This window comes from Pelobates fuscus, chromosome 4 (genome assembly GCF_036172605.1).
Source record: "Pelobates fuscus isolate aPelFus1 chromosome 4, aPelFus1.pri, whole genome shotgun sequence".
NCBI classification, from domain to species: Eukaryota; Metazoa; Chordata; class Amphibia; order Anura; family Pelobatidae; genus Pelobates; species Pelobates fuscus.
The window spans coordinates 341,681,104-341,696,614 of record NC_086320.1 but is presented as its reverse complement, the minus strand read 5'-3'; the positions used below and the strand labels follow the sequence as shown (position 1 = coordinate 341,696,614).

The following is a 15,511-nucleotide window of genomic DNA, read 5'->3' as shown; positions in this document are numbered from 1 at the left end:
TAATGACATCAACACCCTATATCAGGTGTGCATAATTATTAGGCAACTTCCTTTCCTTTGGCAAAATGGGTCAAAAGAAGGACTTGACAGGCTCAGAAAAGTCAAAAATAGTGAGATATCTTGCAGAGGGATGCAGCACTCTTACAATTGCAAAGCTTCTGAAGCGTGATCATCGAACAATCAAACGTTTCATTCAAAATAGTCAACAGGGTCGCAAGAAGCGTGTGGAAAAACCAAGGCGCAAAATAACTGCCCATGAACTGAGAAAAGTCAAGCGTGCAGCTGCCAAGATGCCACTTGCCACCAGTTTGGCCATATTTCAGAGCTGCAACATCACTGGAGTGCCCAAAAGCACAAGGTGTGCAATACTCAGAGACATGGCAAAGGTAAGAAAGGCTGAAAGACGACCACCACTGAACAAGACACACAAGCTGAAACGTCAAGACTGGGCCAAGAAATATCTCAAGACTGATTTTTCTAAGGTTTTATGGACTGATGAAATGAGAGTGAGTCTTGATGGGCCAGATGGATGGGCCCGTGGCTGGATTGGTAAAGGGCAGAGAGCTCCAGTCCGACTCAGACGCCAGCAAGGTGGAGGTGGAGTACTGGTTTGGGCTGGTATCATCAAAGATGAGCTTGTGGGGCCTTTTCGGGTTGAGGATGGAGTCAAGCTCAACTCCCAGTCCTACTGCCAGTTTCTGGAAGACACCTTCTTCAAGCAGTGGTACAGGAAGAAGTCTGCATCCTTCAAGAAAAACATGATTTTCATGCAGGACAATGCTCCATCACACGCGTCCAAGTACTCCACAGCGTGGCTGGCAAGAAAGGGTATAAAATAAGAAAATCTAGTGACATGGCCTCCTTGTTCACCTGATCTGAACCCCATTGAGAACCTGTGGTCCATCATCAAATGTGAGATTTACAAGGAGGGAAAACAGTACACCTCTCTGAACAGTGTCTGGGAGGCTGTGGTTGCTTCTGCACGCAATGTTGATGGTGAACAGATCAAAACACTGACAGAATCCATGGATGGCAGGCTTTTGAGTGTCCTTGCAAAGAAAGGTGGCTATATTGGTCACTGATTTGTTTTTGAATGTCAGAAATGTATATTTGTGAATGTTGAGATGTTATATTGGTTTCACTGGTAAAAATAAATAATTGAAATGGGTATATATTTGTTTTTTGTTAAGTTGCCTAATAATTATGCACAGTAATAGTCACCTGCACACACAGATATCCCCCTAAAATAGCTAAAACTAAAAACTACTTCCAAAAATATTCAGCTTTGATATGAATGAGTTTTTTGGGTTCATTGAGAACATGGTTGTTGTTCAATAATAAAATTAATCCTCAAAAATACAACTTGCCTAATAATTCTGCACTCCCTGTATTTTGGCCTTTAAATGCAATCACATTCTTAATAGTGATGTCCCGAACGGTTCGCTGGCGAATAGTTCCTGGCGAACATAGCGTGTTCGCGTTCGCCACGGATGGCCATATGCGATGTTTGGTCCGCTCCCTATTTTTTTTTTTTTTTTGGTCTTTCAGACAATTTTACTAACAGTAAGTAAAAATTACTTAGTATTAGTAAATTGTGCCCCTACTTGCAATACCGCGAGTAGGGGCATGTCTATTAAACAGTGAGCAGCCTGGGGCGTGTCTGACTTCCGGCGAGAGCAGTCGCATGGATTGAGAGCTCCGTCGACTTGCTAACCTAACGAGCGACAACGATAGCGATAACTGCCAAATTTTGACTGCAAAATCCCCAAAGAGACAACTCGTACCAATGTCTCCCCCCAAGCAACTGAAATTGCCTGACATGGCAAAAAAAAACAAGAAAAAAGATAGTCGCAGAGAAATTCAAGATGGCGGCGTCATGGACATCGCATCTGAAGCTAACTCCGACTGCGAATCGACCTCATCAAAACTTTCTGACACCATGGTCACAGATCGCAGCTTGCATAGAATGCTGCAAGAACTTCGTTCAACTATACGACAGGACTTTCTGAAGATTGATCGGGATTTAAGGAAAGAAATCTCGGCTCTAGGTGACAGAACGTGTCAGCTAGAACAAAGATCCGACGAAATCTGCTTAGCCCACAACGAAATGGCCGACAAGCTACAAAAGATTTCCGAAGAAAACTCCACGCTTAAATTTAAATTGGCTGACCTAGAAGACAGGTCGAGAAGACAGAATGTTCGGTTCAGGGGCATTCCGGACGATGTGCCTCACGACACTCTACCAGCCTTCATACTTTCTGTATGCAAATCCCTGGTCCCGGAACTACCGGACTCTGCTTGGGCCTTCGATCGCATGCACAGGTTACCGCGCCCGTCCCGCATGTCTGGAGACGTCCCTAAGGACGTTATAGTGAAGTTCCACTACTTCACACACAAAGACGCTCTACTAAATGCGGCCCGGAAAGCTGGTACTCTCCCGGACCCCTACCAACAAATTTCCTTGTATGCCGACTTATCAGCCACTACCATGGCAAGAAGGAAGGAATTTTTACCTGTCACCAAAACTTTACGCAACAACAAAGTTTCCTATAGATGGGGATATCCTACAAAGATTCTGATATGGCGGCAAGACAGAACACACGTAATCAACGAACCGGAAGAAGGTATGAAACTCCTCATTAAGTGGGGCCTTTGGACCAACTCCAACGTAGCTCCGCTCAAATCTCCGTCCAGAAGCTGCTCTCCAAGACGACTTCAAACGGAATGGAAAATGGCGGTTTCGCCGGCTCACAAAACATGAACTACCATTCTATTTCCAGTTATAAGCCGGGATGAGAATAAGTATTACTTTTGTGACACCAAAGTATAATATAATATGTCATGCATTATGTTCTTTTAATGTTCTTTTCCCTCAACTGATTTTACTTTTTACTTATATCCGCCTCTTCTAGTCGGTAATTGAGAACCTACACATTTTTTTTTTGTAGCTGTAGCTAGGCAAGCATTTATGCTATCATCCCACAAGTCACCACCAACTTAATAACTATTTCCACAGCAAATACCTACTACTGTCCACCTGTGGAAAGTACAATCCATATGCACTGTTATGTCTCTATTGATGTTTATTAATTATTATTTTTTGAGCTATGATATGTTTGTGGAATGCGCTAAACGTGTGTTATATGATTGTTAAATTCGTTGTTTGTTACCCTTAATGGCAGTGGATGGTCATAGCGCATCACTATTCTCTGCACTCCCCATCCACAATTGTAGGAAACACGCCTCGCAGGCAATGTAAATGTCTGGCTATTCACCCCACGACACTCGCCACTTGTATGGCCATCCCATTTTATAAATCCCTTCTAAATCGACGTATTGCCCTAATCCTGTCTATACACACTTCTAGCCCGTGCTTCCAGTTTCATTGATAAGTGTATATACAGCAAACGTTTTATTGAATGTCCCTACTATTGTTTTTTCTCAATACTATTATTTTAAGATCAAAGATACATTATAGATAACGTTGTACATATGTCTCATGGGTATTATATACGTTAATTGTTACCCTCAATTTTAAGTAGATGGTTGCAAAGCACCGCCGATAGTGTGTTCCCTACCCACAGAATGGAAAACAAGTCTCACATGCAATGTAAATATTCGCTGATAGGTTTTTACCCCACGACACTTGCCATCTACGTGGTTACCCTATTTTGGTGAGTCCTTCTTGACTCATACATAGTGCCCTGATCTTGATAATATACACCTCCAGCTCGCGTTTCAAATTAATTGCCAAGTGTATATATTGCTAATAATATATTGTTATGTCTCTAATATTGTTTATCCTCATTGTATATAACTTTTATTTTAAAGAACTATGCAACGCATATGGATAGCGTGCTGGAGATGCTTCACGGCTACTTCACACGCTATTCGTTACCTGCAACTATAAGCAGCTGGCTACAGCGAACCGTCCTAACCTAGCGACTGTTTCAGTCACTTTTTGTTTGCAAGTTATTATAAGCATCCGTCGTGGTGCAAACATTCCCCACTACTCACCCACACCCCAATTTATTTATTATTGGGAATCCGTGTACTATACACTTAGTACTCAGGGCCCCAATCGCACTACCGCTAGCAAGCTCACGCTTCAACAGAACATACTATGCTATCTCCACACTCGTTCATGTGGCCAAGATATATTATAAGACGATTTATACATGTAAGAATTTTCTCCAGTTCACTAAGTTATATTGTAATGACTTCCTTGCAGTTACTCATTCACTCTAGAATTATTAACACCGGGTTGCAAGAATTCTCTCACCCCCCCTGGTCATCACTTGAGACACTCTAGTGTCTGAAAATGGCCACTTTACATTTTCTGTTTAGAGAAAATGTCTGTGTATATAGTTATCCCGTTAATGTTATCACCCTTCCCCTTCTCTCTCCTTGTACTCCTCCTATGCATCAAAGCTTACCCTCTGGGGACAGAATTGTACCTTTCAACATCTACTTCCATACCCCGTTACTGAGAACCTTCATTACCCTCGATGATGACTAACACGATGAAAATCCTCTCCCTTAATGTAAAAGGACTAAATAGCCCCTACAAAAGAAGTCAAGTGATAAGAGACATGCACAACTCTGAGGCTGCCATAGTATGCCTCCAAGAAACACACTTTTGCAAAGACAATCCACCTCATTTAAAATCATCCAAATATCCCACAGAGTACCATGCCTACGCACCTAACAAATCTAAAGGTGTGGCAATTATATTTCACAAGGATTGGGTGTTCACCCCCATCAGACAATACGCTGACCCTACAGGCAGGCTGCTTATTTTAGTTGGTGAACTTAATGGCATTCAAGTTACGATCTCCTCCCTTTATGCTCCTAATGACGCTCAATTCTCCTTTCTCAATAAGGCCATAAAAAAGATATCCACCCTAAAACACGGTCACGTCATAATTTGTGGTGACTGTAACTGTACACTTGATCCCTCACTTGATATCCAACGAGTCAATAATCAAAAACCTAATAAACTTACCATTCAAAATAGTAAACTGTTCTCAAACCTTATTTTCTCGCATGATCTCTTTGACACCTGGAGAAATCTATTCCCCGCAGCCAAAGATTTTACTTTTTTTTCTCCAGTCCACCTGACATATACAAGGATAGACTTATGTTTACTCGATAAATCAACCCTACCTCATCTCCTGGACCAAACCATAGGTCAACGTACGTGGTCTGACCATGCACCGATTCTCATCACCATAGCAGTACCCTACCCTACAAAAGGCCGGGGTACGTGGCGATTAAATGAGTCCATCCTAGACCCATCTGATAACGTGAGAAAAATTGCCTTAGAAATACAAGATTATTTCACTAACAATACCACTACCGACACATCTATAGAAACCCAATGGCTAGCGCACAAAGTCGTATTAAGAGGAGCATTCATCAAACTAGGCTCCACTAAAAAGAAAATAGCTAGAAATCTATATGATTCACTTCATCGACAACTTACAACATTAGAAAACTCCAACAAACACTCACCCTCCCATTCCACCACGAAACAAATCACGATAATACGCGAACAAATATTGAACCTTCAAAATGAAGATTTCGCCAATAAGGCAGTAAAACTCCAGCAAAGGTTCTATAGTCTAGGCAACAAGGCCGGCAAACTATTAGCCAATCAACTAAAATCCAAATACCTCCAAACAAAAATCCCGTACATTCTCTCCAAATCGAACACAAAATTATTCAATCCCATAGACATAGTCAACGAATTATCATCTTTCTACAATGATCTTTACAATTTAGACAAAAACACAAGCATCCCTAGCAACCAAGACATAGAGGCGTTTCTACAAAATATCTCACTTCCACAAATTACACCACAACAAAATGACCAATTGTCCGCCCCATTCACGGAACACGAGGTGTCCACAACCATAAAGTCCCTACCGAAACATAAAGCCCCAGGCCCTGACGGACTATCCAACTATTACTATATTAAAATGGAACCACAACTCACCCCACACATCACTAAACTCTTTAACAAAATACAAAAAGTAGGCAGCTTCCCGCAGGAAATGTTGGAAGCATATATCATAACCTTACCCAAACCTAACAAACCTCCCACATCTTGTGGAAATCTACGCCCAATATCTCTGCTAAACGCAGACGTGAAACTATACGCAAAATTATTAGCTAATAGATTAAAAAACTTGTTACCAAATTTGGTCTCTGAAGAGCAGGCGGGCTTCGTGCCAGGCAAACAGGTGGGCGATAACACCAGATTCTGTATGGATCTGATAGACTGGGCCACCCGCCATCACCAATCCGGGGTCCTCATGGCCCTTGACGCAGAAAAGGCCTTCGACCGCCTGAACTGGTCTTACATGTCGGCCACCCTAAAAGCCTTTGGCTTCTCTGATCTCTTTCTTACTAGTATAATGGCCCTCTATTCCATGCCATCCGCAAAAGTTTTCAACACTGGGTTCTCATCTATTAACTTCAATATTTCCAATGGCACAAGGCAGGGCTGTCCTTTATCCCCCCTAATATTTATTCTTTGTTTGGAGCCCCTCATTCGCACGATTAAAAATGATCCCTTACTGCCAGGCCTTTTCACACCTGCGGGAGAAAAAAAGCTTGCTGTATTTGCGGACGATATTATAATTTTTTTGAAACACCCATCTGCTTCCATTCCTTACCTTCTGAAAACTCTCAATATGTATGGCACGATTTCATTTTACAAAAATAACATCACTAAAACCCAGATACTTCCGCTGAATTTAACTCCTCAGTTGATCGATACCCTAAAATCGCAATTCCCCTTCGATTGGCGCAAGACCTCCATAACATACCTAGGCATTAAATTAACCCAATCGAAATCACAAACCATAAAAGAGAACCATGAAGTGGTCCTGCAAAAAATCTCAACTCAATTAAAACAATGGGACAAAATGAACACCTCTTGGATAGGTAGGATCAATTCGATCAAAATGATGGCACTACCTCACATACTTTACCTATTCCGCACTTTACCCATCACTATCCCGAACTCTATCCTTACTAAATTCCAAACCGTCCTAAATGCACATATCTGGAGGAGAAAACCCCCGAGAGTCGCACTCCACTCCTTATGGCGCCCTATCCATCGGGGAGGGCTGGGCGTCCCCAATATTATTAAATACTATAAGGCCTCCTCTCTAGCACAGAGTTTGAACATTATGACAAACAAATCCAACCCGATTTGGCTCAAACTGGAACAAGCTTGTGGCAACATCCCATCCCTACACAACGTATTGTGGTCCAAAGGTAACCACACTTCCACGTCTCTTTTACCAAGCACAAAATTTCTCCTGCGTTCTTGGAACTCATGGAGTACAACAGTATGTCCTAAAGATGAACTACTCTACCTAGCCCCTCTAAAAGTTCTTACTTCAATATCACCAGACCTTCCCATAAACCATTGGCCATTACATGGCCTGACTCACGTATACTCTTTATTTGACTCTACAGGCCTTCGAACTTTCCCTGACTTACAAACCACTCACAACTTGCCACAGCGAGATATATTCCTTTACTTAAGGGTGAAACATATAATAAACACTGCTGCTCTCACGCATCTAGATCTATCATCACTAAGCCTGATAGGCCACACTTGCTACATGTCTTCCAAATCTCGTCTCCCGCAAAAATTTCTCAAACTATGTTACCTAGCACAGTCAGGAGATCATACCTCTGCTAAACTTCCCTATATGATCAAATGGGAACGAGATCTGGGCGAAGAATTTCATATACAAGATTGGCTCACAGCCATATCATCCACCAAAAAATCTACTCAATGCGCTACTCTATGGGAAGCGTACTTCAAAGTACTAATGAGGTGGTACCTAGTTCCTACTAGACTAAACAAAATTTACCCTAATTCCATCCCCACATGTTGGAGATGCAATAAAGGCATAGGATCACTACTACACATTTTTTGGGCCTGCCCGAAACTTCAAACCTTTTGGTACTATGTGAAGAATGTTATACACTCCCTTTACGGTATGCAAATACTTCTAAACCCAGCAGGCTGTTTACTCCACTTATTACCCGAATTACTATGCACCCCTTTAAGAGCAGCGATCATTAATATCCTAATAGTTGCAAAACTATGTATCGCCACTCACTGGAAAAGCAACAACATTCCCTCGCTGCAAGAATTTATCAATAAAGTTAACACTATTTACTGTCATGAGAAGGAATGGGCTAAGAGAGGAGATTTGTCCAAATTCAACAAACAGTGGGAAAACTGGGATTCTATCTACAAACAATTCACTAAACTGATATAACGTCCCCCCATATATAGAATATCCCCTGCACATACATGTCAAATAATGGTGGCTCCCTTCCTATCCTACTCCCTTCCTATCCTAGAGTCCTCTTCTTTAGGATTATCTAAACCCTAGGTCTCCAAACCCCACAGTATGACTCCGCTACAATGGCTGCCCATAAGGCTACCACTCATGCCCCATTTCCATATGGGGTTATAGCATTAGCAATAGTAATAATTATAGCATTAATAATATTGATAATAACATAATATTAAAATAATACTACTAATGCGACTTCTCATACGTCGCACATACCAGGGGATACGTTGTCTTGGACATGATCTGCAACACACTTCAACAGGTCCCCACATGCAACAGACTACTGCATTCTCTGATGCCATTATATCTCCGCATATGACGAAATGTATATATCATCAACTCCATGAATATGTTCTAATGCACTTTGTATCATTATGAGTGATATGGTCATCGTCAATATACTGTATTCTTGGTGTGTATGTACCTCTTATATGAAATTCTGGATATATCTAACTGTCGCCATTACTCATTTCCGCAAACATAGTCTAAGTATCAGCTTCTATGTGGTGCAAATTGCTGTATTGTTGTACTGTTGGACTTGGATCTTAACCTGTCCTTAACTAACGTTTAATTTACTGTTATTTTCTCAGTATAATTGTACAATGACAATATCTGCCTCCCGTATGCTATGTACACATTGCTTATTTACCCCTCCCCTTCTTCCCTTCTGTACCCCACTGTTTATTATTTTGAAAACTTGTCAATAAAAACTAAACACTGAAAAAAAAAAACAGTGAGCAGCCTGTGGCTGCTCACTGTTAAAAAAAAAAAAAAAGGTGTCCCCCCTCCCTTAGCGGGTGGGGGCCCTAAAGTAAAAAAAAGGGGGAGGACTTTTTGTCCTCCCCCCCCCGGCCCCCACCCCTGAGTGGCAGGTGGGGGCCCTAAATACCAATAGGGGGGACCTATTGTCCTCCCCACCGGCCCCCACCCCCACGGCAAATTTCATGTTCGCGACATCACTAATTCTTAAATGTAAAATATTCCACTCTGCAAAATAGACTTTAGGTAGGCAGAAAGTTTAAGTTAAGTTAGCAATAGCCATGCCTTTTGATCCATCCTTCATAATTACTTATATTGGTCTAAAACGTCAACTTTAAAGTTTTAAAGTGTATTGGTTTCGGTAGTCTACGTTACAATCATTGCACATAGAAACTCTTAGCTCAGCTGGTATTATATTTCCATCTAACTCTTAGAAGTAAATTGCTGCCCAACAAATATGTTCTTGCTTACGTCTCCTCCCCCAAATTAGACAAAATAGTTGCATAGTGCTTTTTTTTTCCGGGATTTCAATTTGCAAATGCTTTTAAGTCCATCATATTTTCCATCCATTAAGAGCTTTGTGAAATTATTAACGCCGCATGCTGCTCTGTGCTAAACATGTCTCGTTCTGTTTTACTTGTAGCTGTACAACAAGCTGAAATGCGACGATTCACAACTACTGGAGCATGTCGAACAGATATTAAGCGAACTGGGTGGTGGTGGTGAAGAGCTGGAAGATTCTGATGCAGAGAAAGATATACTTGAGAATGTTGAAGATGATTTTATACAATCTAGCGAAGACGAAGATGAAGCCATGGAGTGCTGAATTAATTTTCTACAAACCCTCCCCCCCAAAACAAAACAATAATAAAATAAAGATATCAACTTATAGAAAAATATATGTGGAATTTGTTTCTTAAAAGCTCACGTGCCCCCCCAAAAAAAACAACCCCCGAAAACAATACAAAATAGCTCTACTGGAAAATATATATAAGACATTGTCTAAATGATGTGTTAACAGTTTTTAAGTTTTTTTTGTTTTTTTATTATCAATTACAGCTAAACTCATTATACAATCATGTTGGTCACTTGTCTCTTTGTTTTCTCTACCACTGCTATTTTGAGGTGAGGATCAATAGATATATTCAAAGAATGGATGTCCAAATATATAACCGATGCTACACTCCTGTCTGCTTGTCTGGGATTTGCTGCAGTTTCCGATTGATAACACCAGTTGTAAAACATGTTTCAAATTCAAAAATGTCTAGCTATGCATGCCGTCAGATGGAAGAGTTCAGATATAATGCTGGGAAAAGTTACATTGACACTAGATACATGCCTTATTAGAATACCTTTATTATCTTTTAAATTACTTTTTCAAAATGTTAGCATAATGATGACAGTATAATGCACACTATTGCAATAAATGTATTTTTTCCAGGTGAGAGATCTGCTTCTACAGTCCACTAGCAATTCATATTCATTGATTAACTAAACACATTATAATTAATAGACATTAACTAAACACATTATAATTTTTTTTATATAATATTACACTATTAGATATGTAAATATATTCACTTATTGGTTTAGTTTTAAAAAAAGTACACACACAGTAAATGAAAAAGAGAGTTTTGTGGGGCGTAGGTGTCCAAAAAAGGACTACATCTAATGAGTCACCTGGATCTTTATGAAATGTTGCTCATCTCAATTATCATTTTGTTTATGATAATATAATCCAAAACTTTACAAGAACTTTACCTCAGTAACTAATATGTCTTTAAAAAGATACCAAGACTATTTTAATTTTTTTTTTTATATATTCCTTCTGAAAATCCAAGATGATGTGTGCAGCTGTTCATTGGTATTTTAGTCATCCAATTAAAGAATTAAAAAAAACAAAAAACAAGCTCTATATAGAAACATCCCAATTTATATAATTGAGAAAAGTGCAAAATGTTCAGCAAAAAAATAAAGCAGTTATATATATATATATATATATATATATATATATGTGTGTGTGTGTGTTTTTTTTTGTGAAACACGAATAGAAAATGAAACAGGATGCTTGGAGAATTGTTGCTCTCATTATGATAGTGTTTTGGTTATTCAGATTAGGAAGAAAAAAAAAAAGTTGAAATGAGGCAAAAAAAAAATCAACTCAATCCCAGATTTATTTTGATTTCATCTTATCAAGTAACAGCAGTCCTTCAGCTACAATTTTCAATTTAAAGATATGTCCATTTTTCAGTTTGACAGTAGCTATATTTCAATTCTCAGACTTCTAAAAACTTCCTGAATTGAGCTCCCAGCATTCCAAAGTGTAGAATCTACATCTATCCTATGTCCATAGTCCCAAATCTGATGTTTGCCTTCAAGACTTCTCTAGCGCAGCACCGTTCCTATGGAATTCCCTTCCCTTCTCCATTAGACTTTCACCCAGTCTCCATTCTTCAGGAAAGCATAGCAACTAAACTGTTAACAGCTCTCCCTCTACGCACCCTAATTCCTCTCCTGCAGCCGTCATAAAAAAACAAATAAAAATCACTAAGCCCTCAGTGAATACCTTTCTAACATCCTACTTTTCTATCCCTACCCTTACATGTTGTTTCACTATACCCCACTCCCTCTAGCATGTGAGCTCATTGAGCAGGGCCCTCAATCCCTCTTTTCTTGTCCCACCAACTCGTCTGGTTACAATTACGTGTCTGTTAGTCCACCCATTGTACAGTGCTGCATAATTTGTTGACGCTTTATAAATAATAATAATAATAGAAAAGAAATTAGTAAAAAAAAAAATATATATATATATATACATATATATAATTGATAATGTAAAACTAATAAATATTTCAATTGATATTGGCACAGACACAAAGATAGATTTGTAAAATACTATTCTATGTATAGTATATTCTTGGAAGGTGCTAGATCAACATGTTTTTGCCGGATTTCACGTTGGAAGCTGATGAATTCCTTTCCACACACTACTTGGAAAGACTTATATGATGTGAGAAAAGTACATACCGTATTTTTCGCTCCATAAGACGCACTTTTTTTCCCCCTCAAAAGTGAGGGGAAATGTCTGTGCGTCTTATGGAGCGAATGTGAAGCTTTACTTACCTGTCTTGTAGCGTTGGCCGGGTTAACAGCGCGCACCGCGGTACTGGAACTTCAATTTCAGGTTCCAGTTTCTGGCGGGACTGAAAGGAAGTGCGCACTCAGGAAGGCAGAACCTGAAATTGAAGTTCCAGTACCGCGGTGCGCGCTGTTAAGCCGGCCAACGCTACAAGACAGGCAAGTAATTATGGGGGGAGGGGAGGGGGGTGACACTATGGGAGGGAAAGTGCACTATGGGACAAGGGGAGGGGGGATACAATGGGAAGGGGGGGAACACTATTGGACAAGGGGAGGGGGGTTAAATAACACTATGGGACAGGGGAGGGGGGGTTAGAAATCACTATGGGACAGGGGAGGGGGGGTTAAAGATCATTGTGGGACAGGGGAAGGGAGTGGGTGGTAAGGAACACTATGGGACAGGGGAGAAAAAAAATATTTTGAACAAACTTTCCAATAGTAAGAAACACTATGGGACAGTTTGTTCAGAATATTTTTTTTCTAGGTTTCCTCCTCTAAAAACTAGGTGCGTCTTATGGTGTGGTGCGTCTTATGGAGCGAAAAATACGGTACATCTGAATCTCATGCAGGTTTATTTATGGGAAGTTAATGATAGGCTGAAAGAGTCAGCTGAAAGAGTCAGCTAACCCTTTTATCCTATAACTGATATCCAGTCCGAGGCTGACTCATTGAGGCTTGGTACTGAGGTAAGAAAAGGGCTGATGGGCACCATTGAGATGAGAACCATTTGTAAGTCGTTTAACCACTAAAGGTAAGTTGGTGTCCAGCGCCTTTTGGCACTGTCACATAGGGATTAAGTTGTTATGGTATCCACAGTGTTCCTTTAAAATCCCTGACCAATAGAATGCATAAGGCATATGTCTTCCACAAAAAATACAGTGATTTTAGGCCTAACTGATCGTGGTACAACATATAGAATTCTCTATTAATTAAAAACTTGAGATTATTATATTTCTAGTACAAAATGAATAAAAAGTTTCTCATATAAATGTGCTTGGTGTATTCCCTTCAGTGGGACCTTACGTAGATACTGCAATTAAACCCTGCAGGAAATATACAGCTTGGCTTTTAAACCCTGCGAAATAGCATATAATTTGAGATTTAACTGTCATGCCACTGCTTCTTTAAGTGACTTTCTGGAAAATATAAAATCTTATTTAGCTATATACCAAGGTGGAGGTCACAGTAATTTTGCTATCGTAGTTGCATTTCTGTAAAAAGAGCAAAGGAGTAACAGAATTCCGAGGCAGTTTCTTTTGACCTGAAAGGTTATCTAGTAATTCTCCAAGACCTAAGGGATCTCAAAAATGATATTGCTGAACATGTACAAGAAACTTCATAAATGAAAGTGCATCAGCAAATATTTTACAAGCCACAATACAACCAGCGTATGTATTTATTTTTCTAAAGCAAAGGAAGTGCCACCAGGGTAGGCAGCCTCGGGCCATAGTTTAAAAACAGATATATTTGAGAAGTCACAGTGAAGAGTAGCAACACTAAACCTGAAACTGGCTTTGCATTTTTTTATTTTTTTTTATGATTATGCTATACAACACATTCTGTTAGTGGTTTCCTACTGAATGGCCTTCGTTTACAGCTTCTATCACTTGATGGTCGTATGTACATTGACCCATTTGGACAGAAAATCAGCTCATCTATTCTTCTGCATTCTAATGTTTCTCAAAGTGGGTGGATGTAAGTTGAGAGTTATTTTATGTGAGCTAAACGCAGGTAAATTGCAGAACACCAGAATGTAATGCTAACAAATGAATGTCTTTTGTCGTTATCCAGGGAGATACACTTTTTTTTTTGTTCCTCCCATTTAAACACTACTTATTTTTGCTCACATCTCTTCTATTTTTCCCTATACTTTTCTCATACACCCAATATATACAGCTTGGCTTTACACCCGATATGAAGAAAAGGTAGTGATAATGAAAGGTTGAATAATACAAGAAGGTGAAAAGAATGGAGTGACTCTCAGAAACTTAAAATACTCATTTAATAAAAACCAATGTTGTAAGTAGATTTCCCCACGATACTTCACATTTTTAGTCTTTCCAGCATTTAGAAATGTTTTAGTTATTTAGTTAGTGTCATTACTTATGATGCCCTTCTTCAATAAAAAAAAAGAAAGGAATATTTTCTTCCAGGTCTTCATGAGTATATATGTTTAAGGTGGAGTGATATATTTATTCCTGTAAAATATTAGATGCCTGCAGATATAATTATCCAAAAATAATCCGACATTGATTCTTTAGAGCTGAAAGCTAAACTATGGACATTTTGGAAGATCTTCCTGCTGCATATTCAGAAGTGTGGTGTCCATGTGCTGATAAAGTGAATTCTAGAATGGTAACAATTTGTGGTTGTGTAATCAGATCTTGTACAATATGTCTATATGTGTGACTCCCAAACCAGTCATTATGACCCAGTTCAGGTTTTGTCACTATCACTATTGGAATATAAATGGAAATACTGTATTTTTACGTGTATAAGACGACCCCTATTTTTTGAACCCGAAATTAAGAAATCAATATTTTAAACGTAAAATAGAACAACTTTGTTATTTAAGAGATGACTTCTGAGGAGAACAATGCACTTCTGATTCTCATGCAGCCCCTGTGCTACGGTACTCTGTGAATTTAAAGGCTCCATAGTGCATGCTGGGAGACTACAGCTCCCACAATACAGCAGGTGGTGTGAGTGAATGCTGGGACATTACAGTAGTATTCCCTATTCTCCCTGATCCCAGTTTCCTCCCCATAAATATAAATCAGAAAGCAAGACCTACCTGAAGTGGAGAAAACCTTAAAATGGCTGCTCCTTTTATTGTGTGGCATGTCTCTGGAGCTCCGTTGGTGGTAAGTGCTGACGTCTTCTGCAGCTCCCATGCAAATAGGGACTTCTTCCTCCTTGCCACCGCTTTTAGAAGTGGATCGGCGGGAGGGAGGCCAGGTATGTGTTTGGGCTGTGGCACACTCTTAACTTAGGCCCCGCGCACAAGTGTTGTTTTTAACCCCTGCAGTGACATTCTGTGTATAAGATGACTCCCAATTCTAGACTAAAAATAATTTGAAGAAAACATAGTCTTATATATGGGAAAATACAGTACATAAAGCCTGGACTGTTGCTTCTCCTAGAGTACTGACCGTGCTCCACTCTACCAATGACATAGAGGTCAGCTGGAAGCACCTTTAATGGTTGTTAATTAGACAGTCACT

The 15,511-nt window shown here is 39.7% G+C and overlaps 1 protein-coding gene across 1 annotated transcript in view; it reads left to right on the top strand.

Moving 5' to 3' along the window:
* The window catches only part of LOC134609082 (uncharacterized), a 414,098-nt gene extending 404,107 nt beyond the window's left edge, over nt 1-9,991 (top strand). Inside the window, exon 11 of the mRNA XM_063452473.1 lies at nt 9,793-9,991. Coding sequence (XP_063308543.1) covers nt 9,793-9,975 — 183 coding nt within the window. The 3' untranslated portion in view covers nt 9,976-9,991. The remainder of the gene's footprint in view (nt 1-9,792) is intronic.
* The last annotated feature ends 5,520 nt before the right edge of the window (nt 9,992-15,511 follow it).